The 23,763-nt window shown below is 39.2% G+C and overlaps 1 protein-coding gene across 3 annotated transcripts in view; it reads left to right on the forward strand.

Annotated features, from left to right (window-relative positions):
• The window catches only part of LOC117324907, an 85,062-nt gene that overhangs the window by 55,269 nt on the left and 6,030 nt on the right, over positions 1-23,763 (forward strand). For all 3 annotated transcript variants that reach the window (XM_033880744.1, XM_033880745.1, XM_033880746.1), the window contains 8 exons: positions 3,667-3,820; positions 10,905-10,981; positions 12,611-12,866; positions 16,542-16,708; positions 19,396-19,570; positions 20,099-20,248; positions 21,544-21,714; positions 22,586-22,679. In XM_033880744.1, coding sequence (XP_033736635.1) covers positions 3,667-3,820; positions 10,905-10,981; positions 12,611-12,866; positions 16,542-16,708; positions 19,396-19,570; positions 20,099-20,248; positions 21,544-21,714; positions 22,586-22,679 — 1,244 coding nt within the window. The remainder of the gene's footprint in view (positions 1-3,666; positions 3,821-10,904; positions 10,982-12,610; positions 12,867-16,541; positions 16,709-19,395; positions 19,571-20,098; positions 20,249-21,543; positions 21,715-22,585; positions 22,680-23,763) is intronic.

The following is a 23,763-nucleotide window of genomic DNA, read 5'->3' on the forward strand; positions in this document are numbered from 1 at the left end:
GTGTGAGGTAGGGGGGCTGTGTGGAAGGGGGGAGCTGTGTTGTGGTAGGGAGGCTGTGTGGGGTAAGCGGGCTGTGTGGTGTAGGGCGGCTGTGTTGGGTAAGAGGGCTGTGTGGGGTAAGAGGGCTGTGTTGGGTAGGGGGCTGTGTGGGGTAGGGAGGCTGTGTGAGATAGGGGGGCTGTGTGGAAGGGGGGAGCTGTGTTGTGGTAGGGAGGCTGTGTGGGGTAAGCGGGCTGTGTGGTGTAGGGCGGCTGTGTTGGGTAGGAGGGCTGTGTGGGGATGGGGGGCTGTGTGGGGTAGGGCGGCTGTGTTGGGTAGGAGGGCTGTGTGGGGTAAGTTGTCTGTGAGATGGGGGAGCTGTGTTGTGGTAGGGAGGCGGTGTGGGGTAGGAGGGCTGTGTTGGGTAGGAGGGCTGTGTGGGGTAGGGCGGCTGTGTTGGGTAGGAGGGCTGTGTGGGGTAAGAGGGCTGTGTGGGGTAGGGCGGCTGTGTGGGGTAAGAGGGCTGTGTGGGGTAGGGGCGGCTGTGTTGGGTAGGAGGGCTGTGTTGGGTAGGAGGTCTGTGTGGGGTAGGGCGGCTGTGTTGGGTAGGAGGGCTGTGTGGGGTAGGGCGGCTGTGTTGGGTAGGAGGGCTGTGTGGGGTAAGTTGTCTGTGTGAGATGGGGGGCTGTGTTGGGGTAAGAGGGCTGTGTGGGGTAGGGGCTGTGGGTGGGGTGGTGGGAGGGGGCTGTGTGGGTGGGGGGTGTGGGGTAGGGGGGCTGTGTGGGGTAGGGGGCTGTGTGGGGGGTAGGGGGCTGTGTGGGTAGGCTGGGGGGGGCTGTGTGGGGTAAGCGGGCTGTGTGGGGTAAGCGGGCTGTGTGGGGTAGGAGGGCTGTGTGGGGTAGGGGCTGTGTGGGTAGAGGGGTGTGTGGGTAAGAGGCTGTGTGGTAGGGGCTTGTTGGTGGTAGGGAGGGCTGTGTGGGTAGAGGGGCTGTGTGTGGGTAGGCGGCTGTGTGGGTAGAGGGCTGTGTGGGTAGGGGCTGTGTGGGGTAGGGCGGCTGTGTTGGGTAGGAGGGCTGTGTGGGGTAAGGGGGCTGTGTGGGGTAGGGGGCTGTGTGTGGGTAGGGCGGCTTGTTGGGTTAGGGCGGGGTAGCTGTGTGGGTAGGGGGCTGTGTGGTAGGGGTGTGGGAGGGGCTGTGTGGTGTTGGGCGGCTGTGTTGGATAGGAGGGCTGTGTGGGATAAGAGGGCTGTGTGGGGTAAGAGGGCTGTGTGGGGTAGGGAGGGCTGTGTGGGGTAGGAGGGCTGTGTGGGGTAAGAGGGCTGTGTGGGGTAGGGCGGCTGTGTGGGGTAGGAGGGCTGTGTGGGGTAAGCGGGCTGTGTGGTGTAGGGCGGCTGTGTTGGGTAAGAGGGCTGTGTGGGGTAAGAGGGCTGTGTGGGGTAGGGCGGCTGTGTTGGGTAAGAGGGCTGTGTAGGGTAGGAGGGCTGTGTGGGGTAGGAGGGCTGTGTGGGGTAGGGCGGCTGTGTGGGGTAGGGCGGCTGTGTGGGGTAGGAGGGCTGTGTGGGGTAAGAGGGCTGTGTGGGGTAGGGCGGCTGTGTTGGGTAGGAGGGCTGTGTGGGGTAGGGCGGCTGTGTTGGGTAAGAGGGCTGTGTGGGGTAAGAGGGCTGTGTGGTGTTGGGCGGCTGTGTTGGGTAGGAGGGCTGTGTGGGGTAAGAGGGCTGTGTGGGGTAGGGCGGCTGTGTTGGGTAAGAGGGCTGTGTGGGGTAAGAGGGCTGTGTGGGGTAAGAGGGCTGTGTGGGGTAGGGCGGATGTGTTGGGTAGGAGGGCTGTGTGGGGTAAGAGGGCTGTGTGGGGTAGGGCGGCTGTGTTGGGTAAGAGGGCTGTGTGGTGTTGGGCGGCTGTGTTGGATAGGAGGGCTGTGTGGGATAAGAGGGCTGTGTGGGGTAAGAGGGCTGTGTGGGGTAGGGAGGCTGTGTGGGGTAGGAGGGCTGTGTGGGGTAAGAGGGCTGTGTGGGGTAGGGCGGCTGTGTGGGGTAGGAGGGCTGTGTGGGGTAAGCGGGCTGTGTGGTGTAGGGCGGCTGTGTTGGGTAAGAGGGCTGTGTGGGGTAAGAGGGCTGTGTGGGGTAGGGCGGCTGTGTTGGGTAAGAGGGCTGTGTGGGGTAGGAGGGCTGTGTGGGGTAGGGCGGCTGTGTGAGATGGGGGAGCTGTGTTGGGGTAAGAGGGCTGTTTGGGGTAAGAGGGCTGTGTGGGGTAGGGCGGCTGTGTTGGGTAAGAGGGCTGTGTGGGGTAAGAGGGCTGTGTGGTGTTGGGCGGCTGTGTTGGGTAAGAGGGCTGTGTGGGGTAGGAGGGCTGTGTTGGGTAGGAGGGCTGTGTTGGGTAAGAGGGCTGTGTTGGGTAGGAGGGCTGTGTGGGGTAGGGGAGCTGTGTGGGGTAGGAGGGCTGTGTGGGGTAAGAGGGCTGTGTGGGGTAGGAGGGCTGTGTTGGGTAAGAGGGCTGTGTGGGGTAGGAGGGCTGTGTTGGGTAGGAGGGCTGTGTGGGGTAAGAGGGCTGTGTGGGGTAGGGCGGCTGTGTGGGGTAGGGCGGCTGTGTTGGGGTAGGGAGGCTGTGTGGGGTAGGGCGGCTGTGTTGGGTAGGAGGGCTGTGTTGGGTAGGAGGGCTTTGTTGGGTAGGAGGGCTGTGTTGGGTAGGAGGGCTGTGTTGGGTAGGAGGGCTGTGTTGGGTTAGAGGGCTGTGTGGGGTAGGGAGGCTGTGTGGGGTAGGGCGGCTGTGTTGGGTAGGAGGGCTGTGTGGGGTAAGTTGTCTGTGAGATGGGGGAGCAGTGTTGGGGTAGGGAGGCTGTGTGGGGTAAGCGGGCTGTGTGGGGTAGGGAGGCTGTGTGGGGTAAGAGGGCTGTGTTGGGTAGGAGGGCTGTGTGGGGTAAGAGGGCTGTGTTAGGTAGGAGGGCTGTGTTGGGTAGGAGGGCTGTGTTGGGTAGGAGGGCTGTGTGGGGTAAGCGGGCTGTGTGGGGTAAGCGGGCTGTGTGGGGTAGGGAGGCTGTGTGGGGTAAGAGGGCTGTGTTGGGTAGGAGGGCTGTGTGGGGTAAGAGGGCTGTGTTAGGTAGGAGGGCTGTGTGGGGTAAGTTGTCTGTGAGATGGGGGAGCTGTGTTGGGGTAGGGAGGCTGTGTGGGATAGGGAAGAAGCAAAGCAATCGTCTGATTCTTTGCAGAGATTTGCCATTAAAACTCTGAAACACTCGCCTGATGTCATTGTTACCCTTCTAGGGTATGATGCCTTAGATAAGATATACATGTTGGGAGAATTAGGAGCAGTCAGCTCAGCATTTCAATAGGGCCTGTACACATTACGGGGGCCTTGTAAATTGTAGGAGTTCCGTGCAGTCACTATACATATATGACATTAGTATACTTACCATATGAGCCATCAGTCACTATACATATATGACATTAGTATACTTACCATATGAGCCATCAGTCACTATACATATATGACATTAGTATACTTGATCCATATACTAGATTTGTGACAGGGGCTTGACTTAAATTAGTCATGTATAGATTCTGTATCTTGTCATTTATGGTAACGATCAGAATTTTCAACAATGGTCTTAACTGGTGTATCTGAAGGAGGTGAAAGTCACTCTGTTTTAAATATTTGTCACAATTTCTATCAGAAATAATTCTGTCTTCCTCAGGAAATGCAGAGTAAACATAGGAGAGTGGTTCTTTTAAATTTGGTTCCTGACACAGAGTACAATGTCAGCATTGTGGCTCGGCCATTCTATAACAACTGTGTGACCGGATACACAAGCAGCCCTGCCTATATCAACTTCACAACTCAGACAGACGGTAGGTCCACTACACACTAATAAATCTATATGTTATACAGTATAGGGGGTATATTGACCTCTATAATTAACCCTGTCTATAATAACCCCCTATCTATAACAAACCCTGTCTATAATCTCTCTATAATAACCCCCTATCTATAACAAACCCTGTCTATAATCTCTCTATAATAACCCCCTATCTATAACAAACCCTGTCTATAATCTCTCTATAATGACCCCCTATCTATAACAAACCCTGTCTATAATCTCTCTATAATGACCCCCTATCTATAACAAACCCTGTCTATAATCTCTCTATAATGACCCCCTATCTATAACAAACCCTGTCTATAATCTCTCTATAATGACCCCCTATCTATAACAAACCCTGTCTATAATCTCTCTATAATGACCTGTATCTATAACAAACCCTGTCTATAATCTCTCTATAATGACCCCCTATCTATAACAAACCCTGTCTATAATCTCTCTATAATGACCCCCTATCTATAACAAACCCTGTCTATAATCTCTCTATAATGACCCCCTATCTATAACAAACCCTGTCTATAATCTCTCTATAATGACCCCCTATCTATAACAAACCCTGTCTATCATCTCTCTATAATGACCCCCTATCTATAACAAACCCTGTCTATAATCTCTCTATAATGACCCCCTATCTATAACAAACCCTGTCTATAATCTCTCTATAATAACCCCCTATCTATAACAAACCCTGTCTATAATCTCTCTATAATGACCCCCTATCTATAACAAACCCTGTCTATAATCTCTCTATAATGACCCCCTATCTATAACAAACCCTGTCTATAATCTCTCTATAATGACCCCCTATCTATAACAAACCCTGTCTATAATCTCTCTATAATGACCCCCTATCTATAACAAACCCTGTCTATCATCTCTCTATAATGACCCCCTATCTATAACAAACCCTGTCTATAATCTCTCTATAATGACCCCCTATCTATAACAAACCCTGTCTATAATCTCTCTATAATGACCCCCTATCTATAACAAACCCTGTCTATAATATCTCTATAATAACCCCCTATCTATAACAAACCCTGTCTATAATCTCTATATAATGACCCCCTATCTATAACAAACCCTGTCTATAATCTCTCTATAATGACCTGTATCTATAACAAACCCTGTCTATAATCTCTCTATAATGACCCCCTATCTATAACAAACCCTGTCTATAATCTCTCTATAATGACCTGTATCTATAACAAACCCTGTCTATAATCTCTCTATAATGACCCCCTATCTATAACAAACCCTGTCTATAATCTGTCTATAATCTCTCTATAATGACCTGTATCTATAACAAACCCTGTCTATAACCTCTCTATAATGACCCCCTATCTATAACAAACCCTGTCTATAATCTCTATAATGACCCCCTATCTATAACAAACCCTGTCTATAATCTCTCTATAATGACCCCCTATCTATAGCAAACCCTGTCTATAATCTCTCTATAATGACCCCCTATCTATAACAAACCCTGTCTATAACCTCTCTATAATGACCCCCTATCTATAACAAACCCTGTCTATAATCTCACTATAATGACCCCCTATCTATAACAAACCCTGTCTGTAATCTCTCTATAATGACCCCCTATCTATAACAAACCCTGTCTATAATCTCTCTATAATGACCCCCTATCTATAACAAACCCTGTCTATAACCTCTCTATAATGACCCCCTATCTATAACAAACCCTGTCTATAATCTCTCAATAATGACCCCCTATCTATAACAAACCCTGTCTATAATCTCTCTATAATGACCCCCTACATGTATCTATAACAAACCCTGTCTATAATCTCTCTATAATGACCCCCTATCTATAACAAACCCTGTCTATAATCTCTCTATAATGACCCCCTATCTATAACAAACCCTGTCTATAATCTCACTATAATGACCTGTATCTATAACAAACCCTGTCTATAATCTCTCTATAATGACCCCCTATCTATAACAAACCCTGTCTATAATCTCTCTATAATGACCTGTATCTATAACAAACCCTGTCTATAATCTCTCTATAATGACCCCCTATCTATAACAAACCCTGTCTATAATCTCTCTATAAGGACCCCTTATCTATAACAAACCCTGTCTATAATGACCCCCTATCTATAACAAACCCTGTCTATAATCTCTCTATAATGACCTGTATCTATAACAAACCCTGTCTATAATCTCTCTATAATGACCCCCTATCTATAATAAACCCTGTCTATAACCTCTCTATAATGACCCCCTATCTATAACAAACCCTGTCTATAATCTCACTATAATGACCCCCTATCTATAACAAACCCTGTCTGTAATCTCTCTATAATGACCCCCTATCTATAACAAACCCTGTCTATAATCTCTCTATAATGACCCCCTATCTATAACAAACCCTGTCTATAACCTCTCTATAATGACCCCCTATCTATAACAAACCCTGTCTATAATCTCTCAATAATGACCCCCTATCTATAACAAACCCTGTCTATAATCTCTCTATAATGACCCCCTACATGTATCTATAACAAACCCTGTCTATAATCTCTCTATAATGACCCCCTATCTATAACAAACCCTGTCTATAATCTCTCTATAATGACCCCCTATCTATAACAAACCCTGTCTATAATCTCTCTATAATGACCCCCTATCTATAACAAACCCTGTCTATAATCTCTCTATAATGACCCCCTATCTATAACAAACCCTGTCTATCATCTCTCTATAATGACCCCCTATCTATAACAAACCCTGTCTATAATCTCTCTATAATGACCCCCTATCTATAACAAACCCTGTCTATAATCTCTCTATAATAACCCCCTATCTATAACAAACCCTGTCTATAATCTCTCTATAATGACCCCCTATCTATAACAAACCCTGTCTATAATCTCTCTATAATGACCTGTATCTATAACAAACCCTGTCTATAATCTCTCTATAATGACCCCCTATCTATAACAAACCCTGTCTATAATCTCTCTATAATGACCCCCTATCTATAACAAACCCTGTCTATAATCTCTCTATAATGACCCCCTATCTATAACAAACCCTGTCTATAATCTCTCTATAATGACCCCCTATCTATAACAAACCCTGTCTATCATCTCTCTATAATGACCCCCTATCTATAACAAACCCTGTCTATAATCTCTCTATAATGACCCCCTATCTATAACAAACCCTGTCTATAATCTCTCTATAATGACCCCCTATCTATAACAAACCCTGTCTATAATATCTCTATAATAACCCCCTATCTATAACAAACCCTGTCTATAATCTCTATATAATGACCCCCTATCTATAACAAACCCTGTCTATAATCTCTCTATAATGACCTGTATCTATAACAAACCCTGTCTATAATCTCTCTATAATGACCCCCTATCTATAACAAACCCTGTCTATAATCTCTCTATAATGACCTGTATCTATAACAAACCCTGTCTATAATCTCTCTATAATGACCCCCTATCTATAACAAACCCTGTCTATAATCTGTCTATAATCTCTCTATAATGACCTGTATCTATAACAAACCCTGTCTATAACCTCTCTATAATGACCCCCTATCTATAACAAACCCTGTCTATAATCTCTATAATGACCCCCTATCTATAACAAACCCTGTCTATAATCTCTCTATAATGACCCCCTATCTATAGCAAACCCTGTCTATAATCTCTCTATAATGACCCCCTATCTATAACAAACCCTGTCTATAACCTCTCTATAATGACCCCCTATCTATAACAAACCCTGTCTATAATCTCACTATAATGACCCCCTATCTATAACAAACCCTGTCTGTAATCTCTCTATAATGACCCCCTATCTATAACAAACCCTGTCTATAATCTCTCTATAATGACCCCCTATCTATAACAAACCCTGTCTATAACCTCTCTATAATGACCCCCTATCTATAACAAACCCTGTCTATAATCTCTCAATAATGACCCCCTATCTATAACAAACCCTGTCTATAATCTCTCTATAATGACCCCCTACATGTATCTATAACAAACCCTGTCTATAATCTCTCTATAATGACCCCCTATCTATAACAAACCCTGTCTATAATCTCTCTATAATGACCCCCTATCTATAACAAACCCTGTCTATAATCTCACTATAATGACCTGTATCTATAACAAACCCTGTCTATAATCTCTCTATAATGACCCCCTATCTATAACAAACCCTGTCTATAATCTCTCTATAATGACCTGTATCTATAACAAACCCTGTCTATAATCTCTCTATAATGACCCCCTATCTATAACAAACCCTGTCTATAATCTCTCTATAAGGACCCCTTATCTATAACAAACCCTGTCTATAATGACCCCCTATCTATAACAAACCCTGTCTATAATCTCTCTATAATGACCTGTATCTATAACAAACCCTGTCTATAATCTCTCTATAATGACCCCCTATCTATAACAAACCCTGTCTATAACCTCTCTATAATGACCCCCTATCTATAACAAACCCTGTCTATAATCTCACTATAATGACCCCCTATCTATAACAAACCCTGTCTGTAATCTCTCTATAATGACCCCCTATCTATAACAAACCCTGTCTATAATCTCTCTATAATGACCCCCTATCTATAACAAACCCTGTCTATAACCTCTCTATAATGACCCCCTATCTATAACAAACCCTGTCTATAATCTCTCAATAATGACCCCCTATCTATAACAAACCCTGTCTATAATCTCTCTATAATGACCCCCTACATGTATCTATAACAAACCCTGTCTATAATCTCTCTATAATGACCCCCTATCTATAACAAACCCTGTCTATAATCTCTCTATAATGACCCCCTATCTATAACAAACCCTGTCTATAATCTCACTATAATGACCTGTATCTATAACAAACCCTGTCTATAATCTCTCTATAATGACCCCCTATCTATAACAAACCCTGTCTATCATCTCTCTATAATGACCCCCTATATATAACAAACCCTGTCTATAATCTCTCTATAATGACCCCCTATATATAACAAACCCTGTCTATAATCTCTCTATAATGACCCCCTATCTATAACAAACCCTGTCTATAATCTCTCTATAATGACCCCCTATCTATAACAAACCCTGTCTATAATCTCACTATAATGACCTGTATCTATAACAAACCCTGTCTATAATCTCTCTATAATGACCTGTATCTATAACAAACCCTGTCTATAATCTCTCTATAATGACCCCCTATCTATAACAAACCCTGTCTATAATGACCCCCTATCTATAACAAACCCTGTCTATAATCTCACTATAATGACCCCCTATCTATAACAAACCCTGTCTATAATCTCACTATAATGACCCCCTATCTATAACAAACCCTGTCTATAATCTCTCTATAATGACCCCCTATCTATAAGAAACCCTGTCTATAATCTCACTATAATGACCCCCTATCTATAACAAACCCTGTCTATAACCTCTCTATAATGACCCCCTATCTATAACAAACCCTGTCTATAATCTCTCTATAATGACCCCCTATCTATAACAAACCCTGTCTATAATCTCTCTATAATGACCCCCTATCTATAACAAACCCTGTCTATAATCTCTCTATAATGACCTGTATCTATAACAAACCCTGTCTATAATCTCTCTATAATGACCTGTATCTATAACAAACCCTGTCTATAATCTCTCTATAATGACCCCCTATCTATAACAAACCCTGTCTATAATCTCACTATAATGACCCCCTATCTATAACAAACCCTGTCTATCATCTCTCTATAATGACCCCCTATCTATAACAAACCCTGTCTATAATGACCCCCTATCTATAACAAACCCTGTCTATAATCTCTCTATAATGACCCCCTATCTATAACAAACCCTGTCTATAATCTCTCTATAATGACCCCCTATCTATAACAAACCCTGTCTATAATCCCTCTATAATGACCCCCTATCTATAACAAACCCTGTCTATAATCTCTGTATAATGACCCCCTATCTATAACAAACCCTGTCTATAATCTCTCTATAATGACCCCCTATCTATAACAAACCCTGTCTATAATCTCTGTATAATGGCCCCCTATCTATAACAAACCCTGTCTATAATGACCCCCTATCTATAACAAACCCTGTCTATAATCTCACTATAATGACCCCTATCTATAACAAACCCTGTCTATAATCTCTCTATAATGACCCCCTATCTATAACAAACCCTGTCTATAATATCTCTATAATGACCTGTATCTATAACAAACCCTGTCTATAATGACCCCCTATCTATAACAAACCCTGTCTATAATCTCACTATAATGACCCCCTATCTATAACAAACCCTGTCTATAATCTCTCTATAATGACCCCCCTATCTATAACAAACCCTGTCTATAATCTCTCTATAATGACCCCCTATCTATAACAAACCCTGTCTATAATGACCCCCTATCTATAACAAACCCTGTCTATAATCTCACTATAATGACCTGTATCTATAACAAACCCTGTCTATAATCTCTCTATAATGACCCCCTATCTATAACAAACCCTGTCTATAATCTCACTATAATGACCCCCTATCTATAACAAACCCTGTCTATAATCTCTATATAATGACCCCCTATCTATAACAAACCCTGTCTATAATCTCTATAATGACCTGTATCTATAACAAACCCTGTCTATAATCTCTCTATAATGACCCCCTATCTATAACAAACCCTGTCTATAATCTCACTATAATGACCCCCTATCTATAACAAACCCTGTCTATAATCTATCTATAATGACCCCTTATCTATAACAAACCCTGTCTATAATCTCTCTATAATGACCCCCTATCTATAACAAACCCTGTCTATAATCTCACTATAATGACCCCCTATCTATAACAAACCCTGTCTATAATCTCTATAATGACCCCCTATCTATAACAAACCCTGTCTATAATCTCACTATAATGACCCCCTATCGGTAACAAACCCTGTATGTCACACATTCTAACAGTCCCTTTCTGTGTTTTTTCAGTGCCCTTGTATAACCCCAAGATGCAGCCAGGATTCTATGAGACCATCAACAGCACTGCTATTATTGTGTACTGGAAGGTAGAGGATGCCATCATTTTTTGTTTTTTTGTTTTACTTTTGGGCCAATTTGTCAGTAAATATATGAATCATTGTAAATCCTGTACCAACAGGGGACCAACACATCCACATTACCAACAGGCCCAGAGACCTGATATTGGGTCTGTAGGGCTATAAAGTTTGTTCAGATGAATAACCTTGACCTTCATTCAAGGTCACAGGGGTCAAATATGCTTAAATCTTTTCACAACTTTTCCTCAATAACCAACAGGCTCAATGACCTGATTTTTGGTCTGTAGCATGCTGGGATGAAGGGCTACCAAGTTTGTTCAAATGGATGACCTTGACCTTCATTCAAGGTCACAGGGGTCAAATATGCTTAAATCTTTTTAACAACTTTTTCTTGATAATTAAAAGGCCCAGAGACCCAATATTAGGTCTGTAGGATGTAGGGATAAATTAAGGGCTACCAATTTTGTTCCAATGGATGACATTGACTTTCATTCAAGGTCACAGGAGTCAAATATGCTAAAATCTTTAAACAACTTCTTCTTGATAACCAAAAGGCCCAGAGACCCAATATTAAGTCTGTAGCATGCTGGGATGAAGGGCTGCAAAGTTTGTTCAAATGGATGACCTTGACCTTCATTGAAGGTCACAGGGGCCAAATATGGTAAAATATATCAAAACTCAGGTGACTGTTAAGGCCTATGGGCCTATTGTTTAGCTCACCTAGTCTGAAGACAATGCATCCATCTGTCATCCATCAACTTTAATCAAGTGAAGGGATGTTGACCAAAAGTCAGAAGCATCCTTGGGGGAAGGGGAAGAAATATTGCATAAATGGTGACTATGGCCCCCTGTGGCTGGAGGACCAAGGCCCAATATGGGAAATAGAAGTAAATCCTTTAAATCACAGTTTGCCTTAACTTAACATAAAAGATTTTGACCAAGTTGAGTCTGAAGTAATCTTTGCTGAAGGGCAACCAATTTTGTATCTGTTTGAAAGGGCGAAGGTGAGCTTATGCAATACCATGGGGTCCGTCTTCCGTTGTCAGTTGACTTCTTTTTGATAACCACCGATTGGAATTTAACAAAATTTGACTGGTACATTCTGTAGCATCATTAGGGGTGGAGATTCAAAATTGTACAAATGGTGGGGCTGATCCCCCGCAGGGCTGAGGGATGGGGCCAAAAGGGGTCAATTTGGCTAAATTGATATGAACAAATTCTTCTCTGCAACTAAACAATGGATGATGCTCATATTTGTCTGATAGTATTGTAATTGGTAGGAGTTATATATTACTCATATATGACATCTTTAGGTGATAGGGATTAAAAAAACTTCAAATTGTGTGTATGACCCCGAAGGGGCTGAAAGGGAGTAATTTTGCTATATTGCTATAAACAAATTTTGAAACTTTTATTATATATAATTTTAGTTATAATTAGTTCCTTTGCAGTATTTTTGAAATATATAACATTGTTATGCATCAACAAATAAAGCTATTAACAAATTGAACATGAAAATATTTTGACGTTTGGTCAAATCCAACCAGATGAGCGATACAGGCCCTCTGGGCCTCTTGTTGTTACGTGAAGTGTGGTAGTTTGATGTTAACCAACTACAAACATTATTTTACCCAACAGAACATTCCAGAAAAGGTTCAGAATGGAAGAATTCAACTCTACAATGCTACTAGTTTCTTACTGGAGAACGGAACACAAATCTTGACTGTCCCAAAACTGTTTTCCACAGTTAAACACACCAATACCTCAGAGAACTTTCTATCTATAAATGGACTATGTAGCACCTGTAAATACCGCGTGGAGCTGGCTCTGAAGAATATGAAGGGATATTCTCACAATGACTCCTCCCAACTCTATCTTCTACCTCTACTTCAACGTAAGTCTACCACCCTACCTATCACTCTTACTTCACCGTAAGTCTACCACCCTACCTATCACTCTCACTTCACCGTAAGTCTATAGCCACCCTACCTATCACTCTTACTTCACCGTAAGTCTACCACCCTACCTATCACTCTTACTTCAACGTAAGTCTACCACCTCACCTATCACTCTTACTTCACCGTAAGTCTACCACCCTACCTATCACTCTTACTTCACCGTAAGTCTACCACCCTACCTATCACTCTTACTTCACCGTAAGTCTATAGCCACCCTACCTATCACTCTTACTTCACCGTAAGTCTACCACCCTACCTATCACTCTTACTTCACCGTAAGTCTACCACCCTATAGCTACCTATCACTCTTACTTCACCGTAAGTCTACCACCCTACCTATCACTCTCACTTCACCGTAAGTCTACCACCCTACCTATCACTCTTACTTCAACGTAAGTCTACCACCCTACCCATCACTCTTACTTCACCGTAAGTCTACCACCCTACCTATCACTCTTACTTCACCGTAAGTCTACCACCCTACCTATCACTCTTACTTCAACGTAAGTCTACCACCCTACCTATCACTCTTACTTCACCGTAAGTCTACCACCCTACCTATCACTCTTACTTCACCGTAAGTCTACCACCCTACCTATCACTCTTACTTCACCGTAAGTCTACCACCCTACCTATCACTCTTACTTCAACGTAAGTCTACCACCCTACCTATCACTCTTACTTCAATGTAAGTCTACCACCCTACCTATCACTCTTACTTCACCGTAAGTCTATAGCCACCCTACCTATCACTCTTACTTCACCGTAAGTCTACCACCCTACCTATCACTCTTACTTCACCGTAAGTCTACCACCCTACCTATCACTCTTACTTCACCGTAAGTCTACCACCCTACTTATCACTCTTACTTCAACGTAAGTCTACCACCCTACCTATCACTCTTACTTCAACGTAAGTCTACCACCCTACCTATCACTCTTACTTCACCGTAAGTCTACCACCCTACCTATCACTCTTACTTCACCGTAAGTCTACCACCCTACCTATCACTCTTACTTCACCGTAAGTCTACCACCCTACCTATCACTCTTACTTCACCGTAAGTCTACCACCCTACCTATCACTCTTACTTCACCGTAAGTCTATAGCCACCCTACCTATCACTCTTACTTCACCGTAAGTCTACCACCCTACCCATCACTCTTACTTCACCGTAAGTCTATAGCCACCCTACCTATCACTCTTACTTCACCTTAAGTCTACCACCCTACCTATCACTCTTACTTCACCGTAAGTCTATAGCCACCCTACCTATCACTCTTACTTCACCGTAAGTCTACCACCCTACCTATCACTCTTACTTCACCGTAAGTCTACCACCCTACCTATCACTCTTACTTCACCGTAAGTCTACCACCCTACCTATCACTCTTACTTCACCGTAAGTCTACCACCCTACCTATCACTCTTACTTCACCGTAAGTCTACCACCCTACCTATCACTCTTACTTCACCGTAAGTCTACCACCCTACCTATCACTCTTACTTCACCGTAAGTCTACCACCCTACCTTTCACTCTTTAGCAGTGCTCTCTAAACTTTAAACTCTAAACAAGACTTTGAAGACTTTTGTCACTTTTACAATCATTGTGTTACTTTCCTAGTGATAACAGTGTCCTCATCAACATTTCACTCTAATTACAAAATAGTTATACATCATATAGCTAGTGGATATAATAATATCTATTTAATAGTTATACATCATATAGTGGATATAATAATATCTATTTAATAGTTATACATCATAGAGTGGATATAATAATATCTATTTAATAGTTATACATCATAGAGTGGATATAATAATATCTATTTAATAGTTATACATCATATAGTGGATATAATAATATCTATTTAATAGTTATACATCATATAGTGGATATAATAATATATATTTAATAGTTATACATCATATAGTGGATATAATAATATTTATTTAATAGTTATACATCATAGAGTGGATATAATAATATTTATTTAATAGTTATACATCATATAGTGGATACAATAATATCTATTTAATAGTTATACATCATATAGTGGATATAATAATATCTATTTAATAGTTATACATCATAGAGTGGATATAATAATATCTATTTAATAGTTATACATCATATAGTGGATATAATAATATCTATTTAATAGTTATACATCATATAGTGGATACAATAATATCTATTTAATAGTCATACATCATATAGTGGATATAATAATATATTTAATAGTCATACATCATATAGTGGATATAATAATATTTATTTAATAGTTATACATCATATAGTGGATATAATAATATTTATTTAATAGTTATACATCATATAGTGGATATAATAATATCTATTTAATAGTTATACATCATATAGTGGATATAATAATATCTATTTAATAGTTATACATCATAGAGTGGATATAATGATATCTATTTAATAGTCATACATCATATAGTGGATATAATAATATCTATTTAATAGTTATACATCATATAGTGGATATAATAATATTCATTTAATAGTTATACATCATATAGTGGATATAATAATATCTATTTAATAGTTATACATCATAGAGTGGATATAATAATATCTATTTAATAGTTATACATCATAGAGTGGATATAATAATATCTATTTAATAGTCATACATCATAGAGTGGATATAATAATATATAATGCGTTTGATTTTCCTTAACTACATTTTGTATAATCATAAGCTATATTTTGAACTATTGCATGGCTAAAATTACTATTGAACACCTTTCACGTTTCGGAATTTGGTCACATGTGAACTTTTGAACACCTGTCACATTTTGGAATTTAGTCCTACCCATTCAAGCATCTAAGTTACTCAGATGTCAACACTGCCAGACAACAGTCATGGCTATACTTCTAGGCACACAGGAAAGTCGAGATTTCATTGATTATAAGTGAGTTTTAGTGATTATGTAATAAAACAAGTATATCATGGGTGTCTGTGTAATAGTCCAGACCAATGTTTTATTGCGCTCGGCCTTTGACCTTGTGCAGTAGAACATCGGTCGTTCCTTGCGTCAAATATTCTGGACTTTTGCACAGACACCCATGATATATTTGTATATTGCAGCACAAATCTCAATCATCATTTGCAGTATATCGTCCATATACTATTTTCTATGTCTGATATTTTGGGATGCTGAGAAATTGAATTTTAAAGGTTTTCATAAAACTCAGTTTCTCCGACAATATCAGAGGTTTTCCAACCCAGATTATATGTAACTGCATTTTATTATGAAGTGAATTTAGTTTTTGGCATATGTTTGGGTAAAAAACCCTTCAGATTTTGAGAAATTGAAATAAAATTGTAATCACAATGGAACAACCACATGTAATGTCATTCTTAGGAAGTGTTTTTACCAGGAGTTACATTAAAATGCCATATTTTGGTGAAGTTGAAGTTTGTAATTTGGGAAATGTCTCCTACTTGTGATATGGTTTAGTGAATTTTATAGTTGCCTTACAGCTCATTATTATAATGGAGAACTCATTTTGAAGAGATTTATGTAATATGAATATGTAATATGAATATGTAATAGCTCCTTAAATCTTTTCCACAGGCCCTGTTGTAAAACATATTGGGAAGTTTACTGTGGAAGCCATGAATGACACGTTTGTCAGAATTATGTGGCTGGACCAAAGTCAGCCTTACGCAACAACTGTCAAGTCTATAACAAACTACAGCATTGTCTGGTGTCGTCGTAATAACAATTCTCATCTTTGTAAGGTAAAGTTCTCGTCGTAATAACAATTCTGATCTTTGTAAGGTAAAGTTCTCGTCGTAATAACAATTCTCATCTTTGTAAGGTAAAGTTCTCGTCGTAATAACAATTCTCATCTTTGTAAGGTAAAGTTCTCGTTGTAATAACAATTCTCATCTTTGTAAGGTAAAGTTCTCGTTGTAATAACAATTCTGATCTTTGTAAGGTAAAGTTCATGTCGTAATAACAATTCTCATCTTTGTAAGGTAAATTTGTCGTCGTAATAACAATTCTCATCTTTGTAAGGTAAAGTTCTCGTTGTAATAACAATTCTCATCTTTGTAAGGTAAAGTTCTCGTCGTAATAACAATTCTCATCTTTGTAAGGTAAAGTTCTCGTCGTAATAACAATTCTCATCTTTGTAAGGTAAAGTTCTCGTCGTAATAACAATTCTGATCTTTGTAAGGTAAAGTTCTCGTCGTAATAACAATTCTGATCTTTGTAAGGTAAAGTTCTCGTCGTAATAACAATTCTCATCTTTGTAAGGTAAAGTTCTCGTCGTAATAACAACTCTCATCTTTGTAAGGTAAAGTTCATGTCATAATAACAATTCTGATCTTTGTAAGGTAAAGTTCTTGTCGTAATAACAATTCTGATCTTTGTAAGGTAAAGTTCTCATCGTAATAACAATTCTGATCTTTGTAAGGTAAAGTTCTCGTCGTAATAACAACTCTCATCTTTGTAAGGTAAAGTTCTCGTCGTAATAACAATTCTCATCTTTGTAAGGTAAAGTTCTCGTCGTAATAACAATTCTGATCTTTGTAAGGTAAAGTTCTCGTCGTAATAACAATTCTCATCTTTGTGAGGTAAAGTTCTCGTCGTAATAACAATTCTAGATAACAATTAAGATCTAGAATGATTAAACAATAAGACATTATTTGTTGGAGATCTAGAATGATTAAACAATAGACATTATATATGGGAGATCTAGAATGATTAAACAATAAGACATTATACGTTGGAGATCTAGAATGATTAAACAATAAGACATTATATGTTGGAGATCTAGAATGATTAAACAATAAGACATTATATGTTGGAGATCTAGAATGATTAAACAATAAGACATTATATGTTGGTGATCTAGAATGATTAAACAATAAGACATTATATATGGGAGATCTAGAATGATTAAACAATACGACATTATATATGGGAGATCTAGAATGATTAAACAATAAGACATTATATGTTGGTGATCTAGAATGATTAAACAATAAGACATTATATATGGGAGATCTAGAATGATTAAACAATAAGACATTATATATGGAAGATCTAGAATGATTAAACAATAAGACATTATATGTTGGTGATCTAGAATGATTAAACAATAAGACATTATATGTTGGAGATCTAGAATGATTAAACAATAAGACATTATATATGGGAGATCTAGAATGATTAAACAATAAGACATTATATATGGGAGATCTAGAATGATTAAACAATAAGACATTATATATGGGAGATCTAGAATGATTAAACAATAAGACATTATATGTTGGTGATCTAGAATGATTAAACAATAAGACATTATATATGGGAGATCTAGAATGATTAAACAATAAGACATTATATATGGAAGATCTAGAATGATTAAACAATAAGACATTATATGTTGGTGATCTAGAATGATTAAACAATAAGACATTATATATGGGAGATCTAGAATGATTAAACAATAAGACATTATATATGGGAGATCTAAAATGATTAAACAATAAGACATTATATGTTGGTGATCTAGAATGATTAAACAATAAGACATTATATATGGGAGATCTAGAATGATTAAACAATAAGACATTATATATGGGAGATCTAGAATGATTAAACAATAAGACATTATATATGGGAGATCTAAAATGATTAAACAATAAGACATTATATATGGGAGATCTAGAATGATTAAACAATAAGACATTATATATGGGAGATCTAGAATGATTAAACAATAAGACATTATATATGGGAGATCTAGAATGATTAAACAATAAGACATTATATGTTGGTGATCTAGAATGATTAAACAATAAGACATTATATGTAGGAGATCTAGAATGATTAAACAATAAGACATTATATATGGGAGATCTAGAATGATTAAACAATAAGACATTATATGTTGGTGATCTAGAATGATTAAACAATAAGACATTATATGTTGGTGATCTAGAATGATTAAACAATAAGACATTATATGTTGGTGATCTAGAATGATTAAACAATAAGACATTATATATGGGAGATCTAGAATGATTAAACAATAAGACATTATATATGGGAGATCTAGAATGATTAAACAATAAGACATTATATGTGGGAGATCTAGAATGATTAAACAATAAGACATTATATATGGGAGATCTAGAATGATTAAACAATAAGACATTATATGTTGGTGATCTAGAATGATTAAACAATAAGACATTATATATGGGAGATCTAGAATGATTAAACAATAAGACATTATATATGGGAGATCTAGAATGATTAAACAATAAGACATTATATATGGGAGATCTAGAATGATTAAACAATAAGACATTATATGTTTGATTTCATACTTTATGCATTCTAGAGATCTTCCATTGTTTTCACAATCCCAATATTCAAAAATATTGATGAATATCTTTCTTTTTACCACCAGGGGGAGCTACAGGATAAGGTTGTACGTAAATCGGTGAATGAATTGGAGATAAATTTGAAGAGTTCATTCCGAGACTACAGATTCGGGATGTCTGTTGAGGTAGACACTACCCAAGGTTTACTGGTCAGCAGTGGAATTGAGTGGGGGACATCTGTACCCTTCCTTAAATATGGAGGTATGGTGTGCTATTGTTTTCTCATGCGTCTAATGTCATATCATTTTTTCTTGAACTGAGTATCGAGGGAAAACTATGCTGAACACTTTAATTTCATTTAGGAACTTGAGCTCCTGTTAATCAATGTTCCTTATCTTATGGAAGTACCCGAGTGTAAAATGTTCCATAAGAAATCTTTATTAGATTTAATAGAAAAATCCTCATTAAGGAACCTTCCTTCAATTCTGTAATGCTTTCCTTTGGAAAATTCAAAGTTAAAGAATTCCTTTAAGTTAAGGAAATTTAATACCATCATAGCCAGATCATTATTATAAGGAAATTTAATACCATCATAGCCAGATCATTATTATAAGGCAATTCTTTGTTTTTATGAACGTCAAGTAACGGTTTTACTATGAACAGTGCAAAGAGATAAGAGCAGTTTTGACACTAATTCTATTGAAGTAGCAAGATCCAAGTCACAACCAACCAACAAGTGTAGCAATCTAACTTGTATCGTTGTTCATATCATTAAATGTTGTTTTGCAGTACCAAATGATGCCCCGCCAGACGTAGAAATAGAGCTCACTGAACCCCGCGGCTTTAACACAACTTGGGGACCATATGAGGCTAATTCCCCTGATCATAGCCCAGCTGTGGCATATCAGGTTATTTACTGTAGTAAATACAACTGTACAGGTTAGTCAGCATCTTCTGGACATGTCCCAGCTTTACGATGGAACTGATATTCCTAACTATATACTTGATGGGCATGAAGAGATTCAAACACTGCCATGATTAGCCAAGTATCAATTGGCATGTTGAATCGTAATTCTAAAGTTGCCTCTTAAAAGTTTCTAATCATTCAGATCTCCACCTTGTGGCCATATAAATGATTGCATGTAAATAGTTAAACATATTCCTGCTGCCATGCAGGAGTCGCCTTTGGATGTTGCACTGGGGTAATTAGTGTGGCTGATAAATGAGGCAAACAGGGGTAATTAGTGTGGCTGATAAATGAGGCAAACAGGGGTTATTAGTGTGGCTGATCAATGAGGCAAACAGGGGTAATTAGTGTGGCTGATCAATGAGGCAAACAGGGGTAATTAGTGTGGCTGATATATGAGGCAAACAGGGGTTATTAGTGTGGCTGATCAATGAGGCAAACAGGGGTAATTAGTGTGGCTGATAAATGAGGCAAACAGGGGTTATTAGTGTGGCTGATCAATGAGGCAAACAGGGGTAATTAGTGTGGCTGATAAATGAGGCAAACAGGGGTTATTAGTGTGGCTGATCAATGAGGCAAATGGGTAATTAGTGTGGCTGATAAATGATGCAAACAGGGGTTATTAGTGTGGCTGATCAATGAGGCAAACAGGGGTAATTAGAGTGACTGATTAATGAGGCAAACAGGGGTAATTAGAGTGACTGATTAATGAGGCAAACAGGGGTAATTAGTGTGGCTGATTAATGAGGCAAACAGGGGTAATTAGAGTGACTGATTAATGAGGCAAACAGGGGTAATTAGAGTGACTGATCAATGAGGCAAACAGGGGTAATTAGAGTGACTGATTAATGAGGCAAACAGGGGTAATTAGTGTGGCTGATCAATGAGGCAAACGGGGGTAATTAGTGTGGCTGATCAATGAGGCAAACGGGGTAATTAGTGTGGCTGATTAATGAGGCAAACAGGGGTAATTAGTGTGGCTGATCAATGAGGCAAACAGGGGTAATTAGTGTGACTGATCAATGAGGCAAACAGGGGTAATTTTTGTGGTTGAGAGATGAGGTAAACAGGGGTAATTAGTTTGGCTGATCAATGAGGCAAACAGGGGTAATTAGTGTGGCTGATCAATGAGGTAAACAGGGGTAATTTGTGTGGCTGATCAATGAGGCAAACGGGTAATTAGTTTGGCTGATCAATGAGGCAAACAGGGGTAATTAGTGTGGTTGAAAGATGAGGCGAAACATTGAACAATTTCTTTTTTTTCTAGCTGTCAATATTACTGCCAGTGACAGCATGATGAAGTTTACAATTACATCATTATCCCCTGGGCCCTACAACTGTACTGTCCGTGGCATATTCCCTGGAGGATACGGACCAATGAGCACTTCCTCCAAATTAGTGGTCGGATTATCTGTCAATATGGCTGCCTCAGTTTCAGGTAAGGATCATTAAGAGTAAGTTATACCCCCTCGGTGACAGCTCTAGTTTACAGCTACAGGAATGACGATTCCTCTCTAAATTATAAATGAAAACATCTATACTAACATGTGTATGCGTGTAAACATCTATACTAACATGTGTATGTGGGTGTAAAGATATATACTAACATGTGTATGTGAGTAAACATCTATACTAATTTAACATGTGTATGTGTGTGTAAACATCTATACTAACATGTGTGTATGTGTGTAAGCATCTATACTAACATGTGTATGTGTGTAAACATCTAAACTAACATGTGTATGTGTGTAAACATCTATACTAACGTGTGTATGTGTGTGTAAACATCTATACTAACATGTGTATGTGTGTGTAAACATCTATACTAACATGTGTATGTGTGTAAACATCTATACTAACATGTGTATGTGTGTGTAAACATCTATACTAACATGTGTATGTGGGTGTAAACATCTATACTAACATGTGTATGTGTGTGTAAACATCTATACTAACATGTGTATGTGTGTAAACATCTATACTAACATGTGTGTGTGTGTAAACATCTATACTAACATGTGTATGTGCGTGTAAACATCTATACTAACATGCGTATGTGCGTGCGTTATATTTAGTTAACTCTCACATCAAGTTTTGCACCTGACCATGATCATTGGAAATGCAAAATTTAATAGCTTTGTACATTAGTTGTTAAGAACATGCCAAGTGAAACAGTTACTAGTTCTTAGTTTGTTTACACTGGCAATTTTCTGTAAATTAATTTTACCTTACTACTTTGTCACAAGCATGATTGGCCTGTACCAAGTGAGTGATAAAGGTCTAATTGGCCTTTTGTTTTCTGTCCACAGGAGAAGGTGACAATTCCGTGGGGATTATCATTGGTGTAGTTGCAGGTGTTATTCTGTTAATCATTATAGCTGTTCTGGTTGGTGTCAAATTCAGGTAAGTTTACTGGACAATACCAAGTCAGGTAATGTTACTGGACAAATACCAAGTCACGTAATGTTACTGGACAAATATCAAGTCAGGTAATGTTACTGGACAATACCAACGTCAGGTAATGTTACTGGACAAATATCAAGTCAGGTAATGTTACTGGACAAATACCAAGTCAGGTAATGTTACTGGACAATACCAAGGTCAGGTAATGTTACTGGACAAATACCAACATCAGGTAATGTTACTGGACAAATACCAATGTCAGGTAATGTTACTGGACAAATATCAATGTCAGGTAATGTTACTGGACAAATACCAAGTCAGGTAATGTTACTGGACAAATACCAAGTCAGGTAATGTTACTGGACAAATATCAAGTCAGGTAATGTTACTGGATAAATACCAACATCAGGTAATGTTACTGGATAAATACCAAGTCAGGTAATGTTACTGGACGAATACCAAGTCAGGTAATGTTACTGGACAAATACCAACATCAGGTAATGTTACTGGACGAATACCAACATCAGGTAATGTTACTGGACAAATATCAATATCAGGTAAGGTTACTGGACAAATATCAATGTCAGGAAATGTTACTGGACAAATACCAACATCAGGTAATGTTACTGGACAAATACCAAGTCAGGTAATGTTACTGGACAAATACCAACATCAGGTAATGTTACTGGACAAATATCAATGTCAGGTAATGTTACTGGACAAATATCAATGTCAGGAAATGTTGCTGGACAAATACCAACATCAGGTAATGTTACTGGACAAATACCAAGTCAGGTAATGTTACTGGACAAATACCAACATCAGGTAATGTTACTGGACAAATACCAACATCAGGTAATGTTCCTGGACAAATATCAAGTCAAGTAATGTTACTGGACAAATACCAACATCAGGTAATGTTACTGGACAGATACCAACATCAGGTAATGTTACTGGACAAATACCAACATCAGGTAATGTTACTGGACAAATATCAATGTCAGGTAATGTTACTTGACAAATATCAATGTCAGGAAATGTTACTGGACAAATACCAAGTCAGGTAATGTTACTGGACAAATAC

The sequence above is a fragment of the Pecten maximus genome, chromosome 4, assembly GCF_902652985.1.
Source record: "Pecten maximus chromosome 4, xPecMax1.1, whole genome shotgun sequence".
NCBI classification, from domain to species: domain Eukaryota; kingdom Metazoa; phylum Mollusca; class Bivalvia; order Pectinida; family Pectinidae; genus Pecten; species Pecten maximus.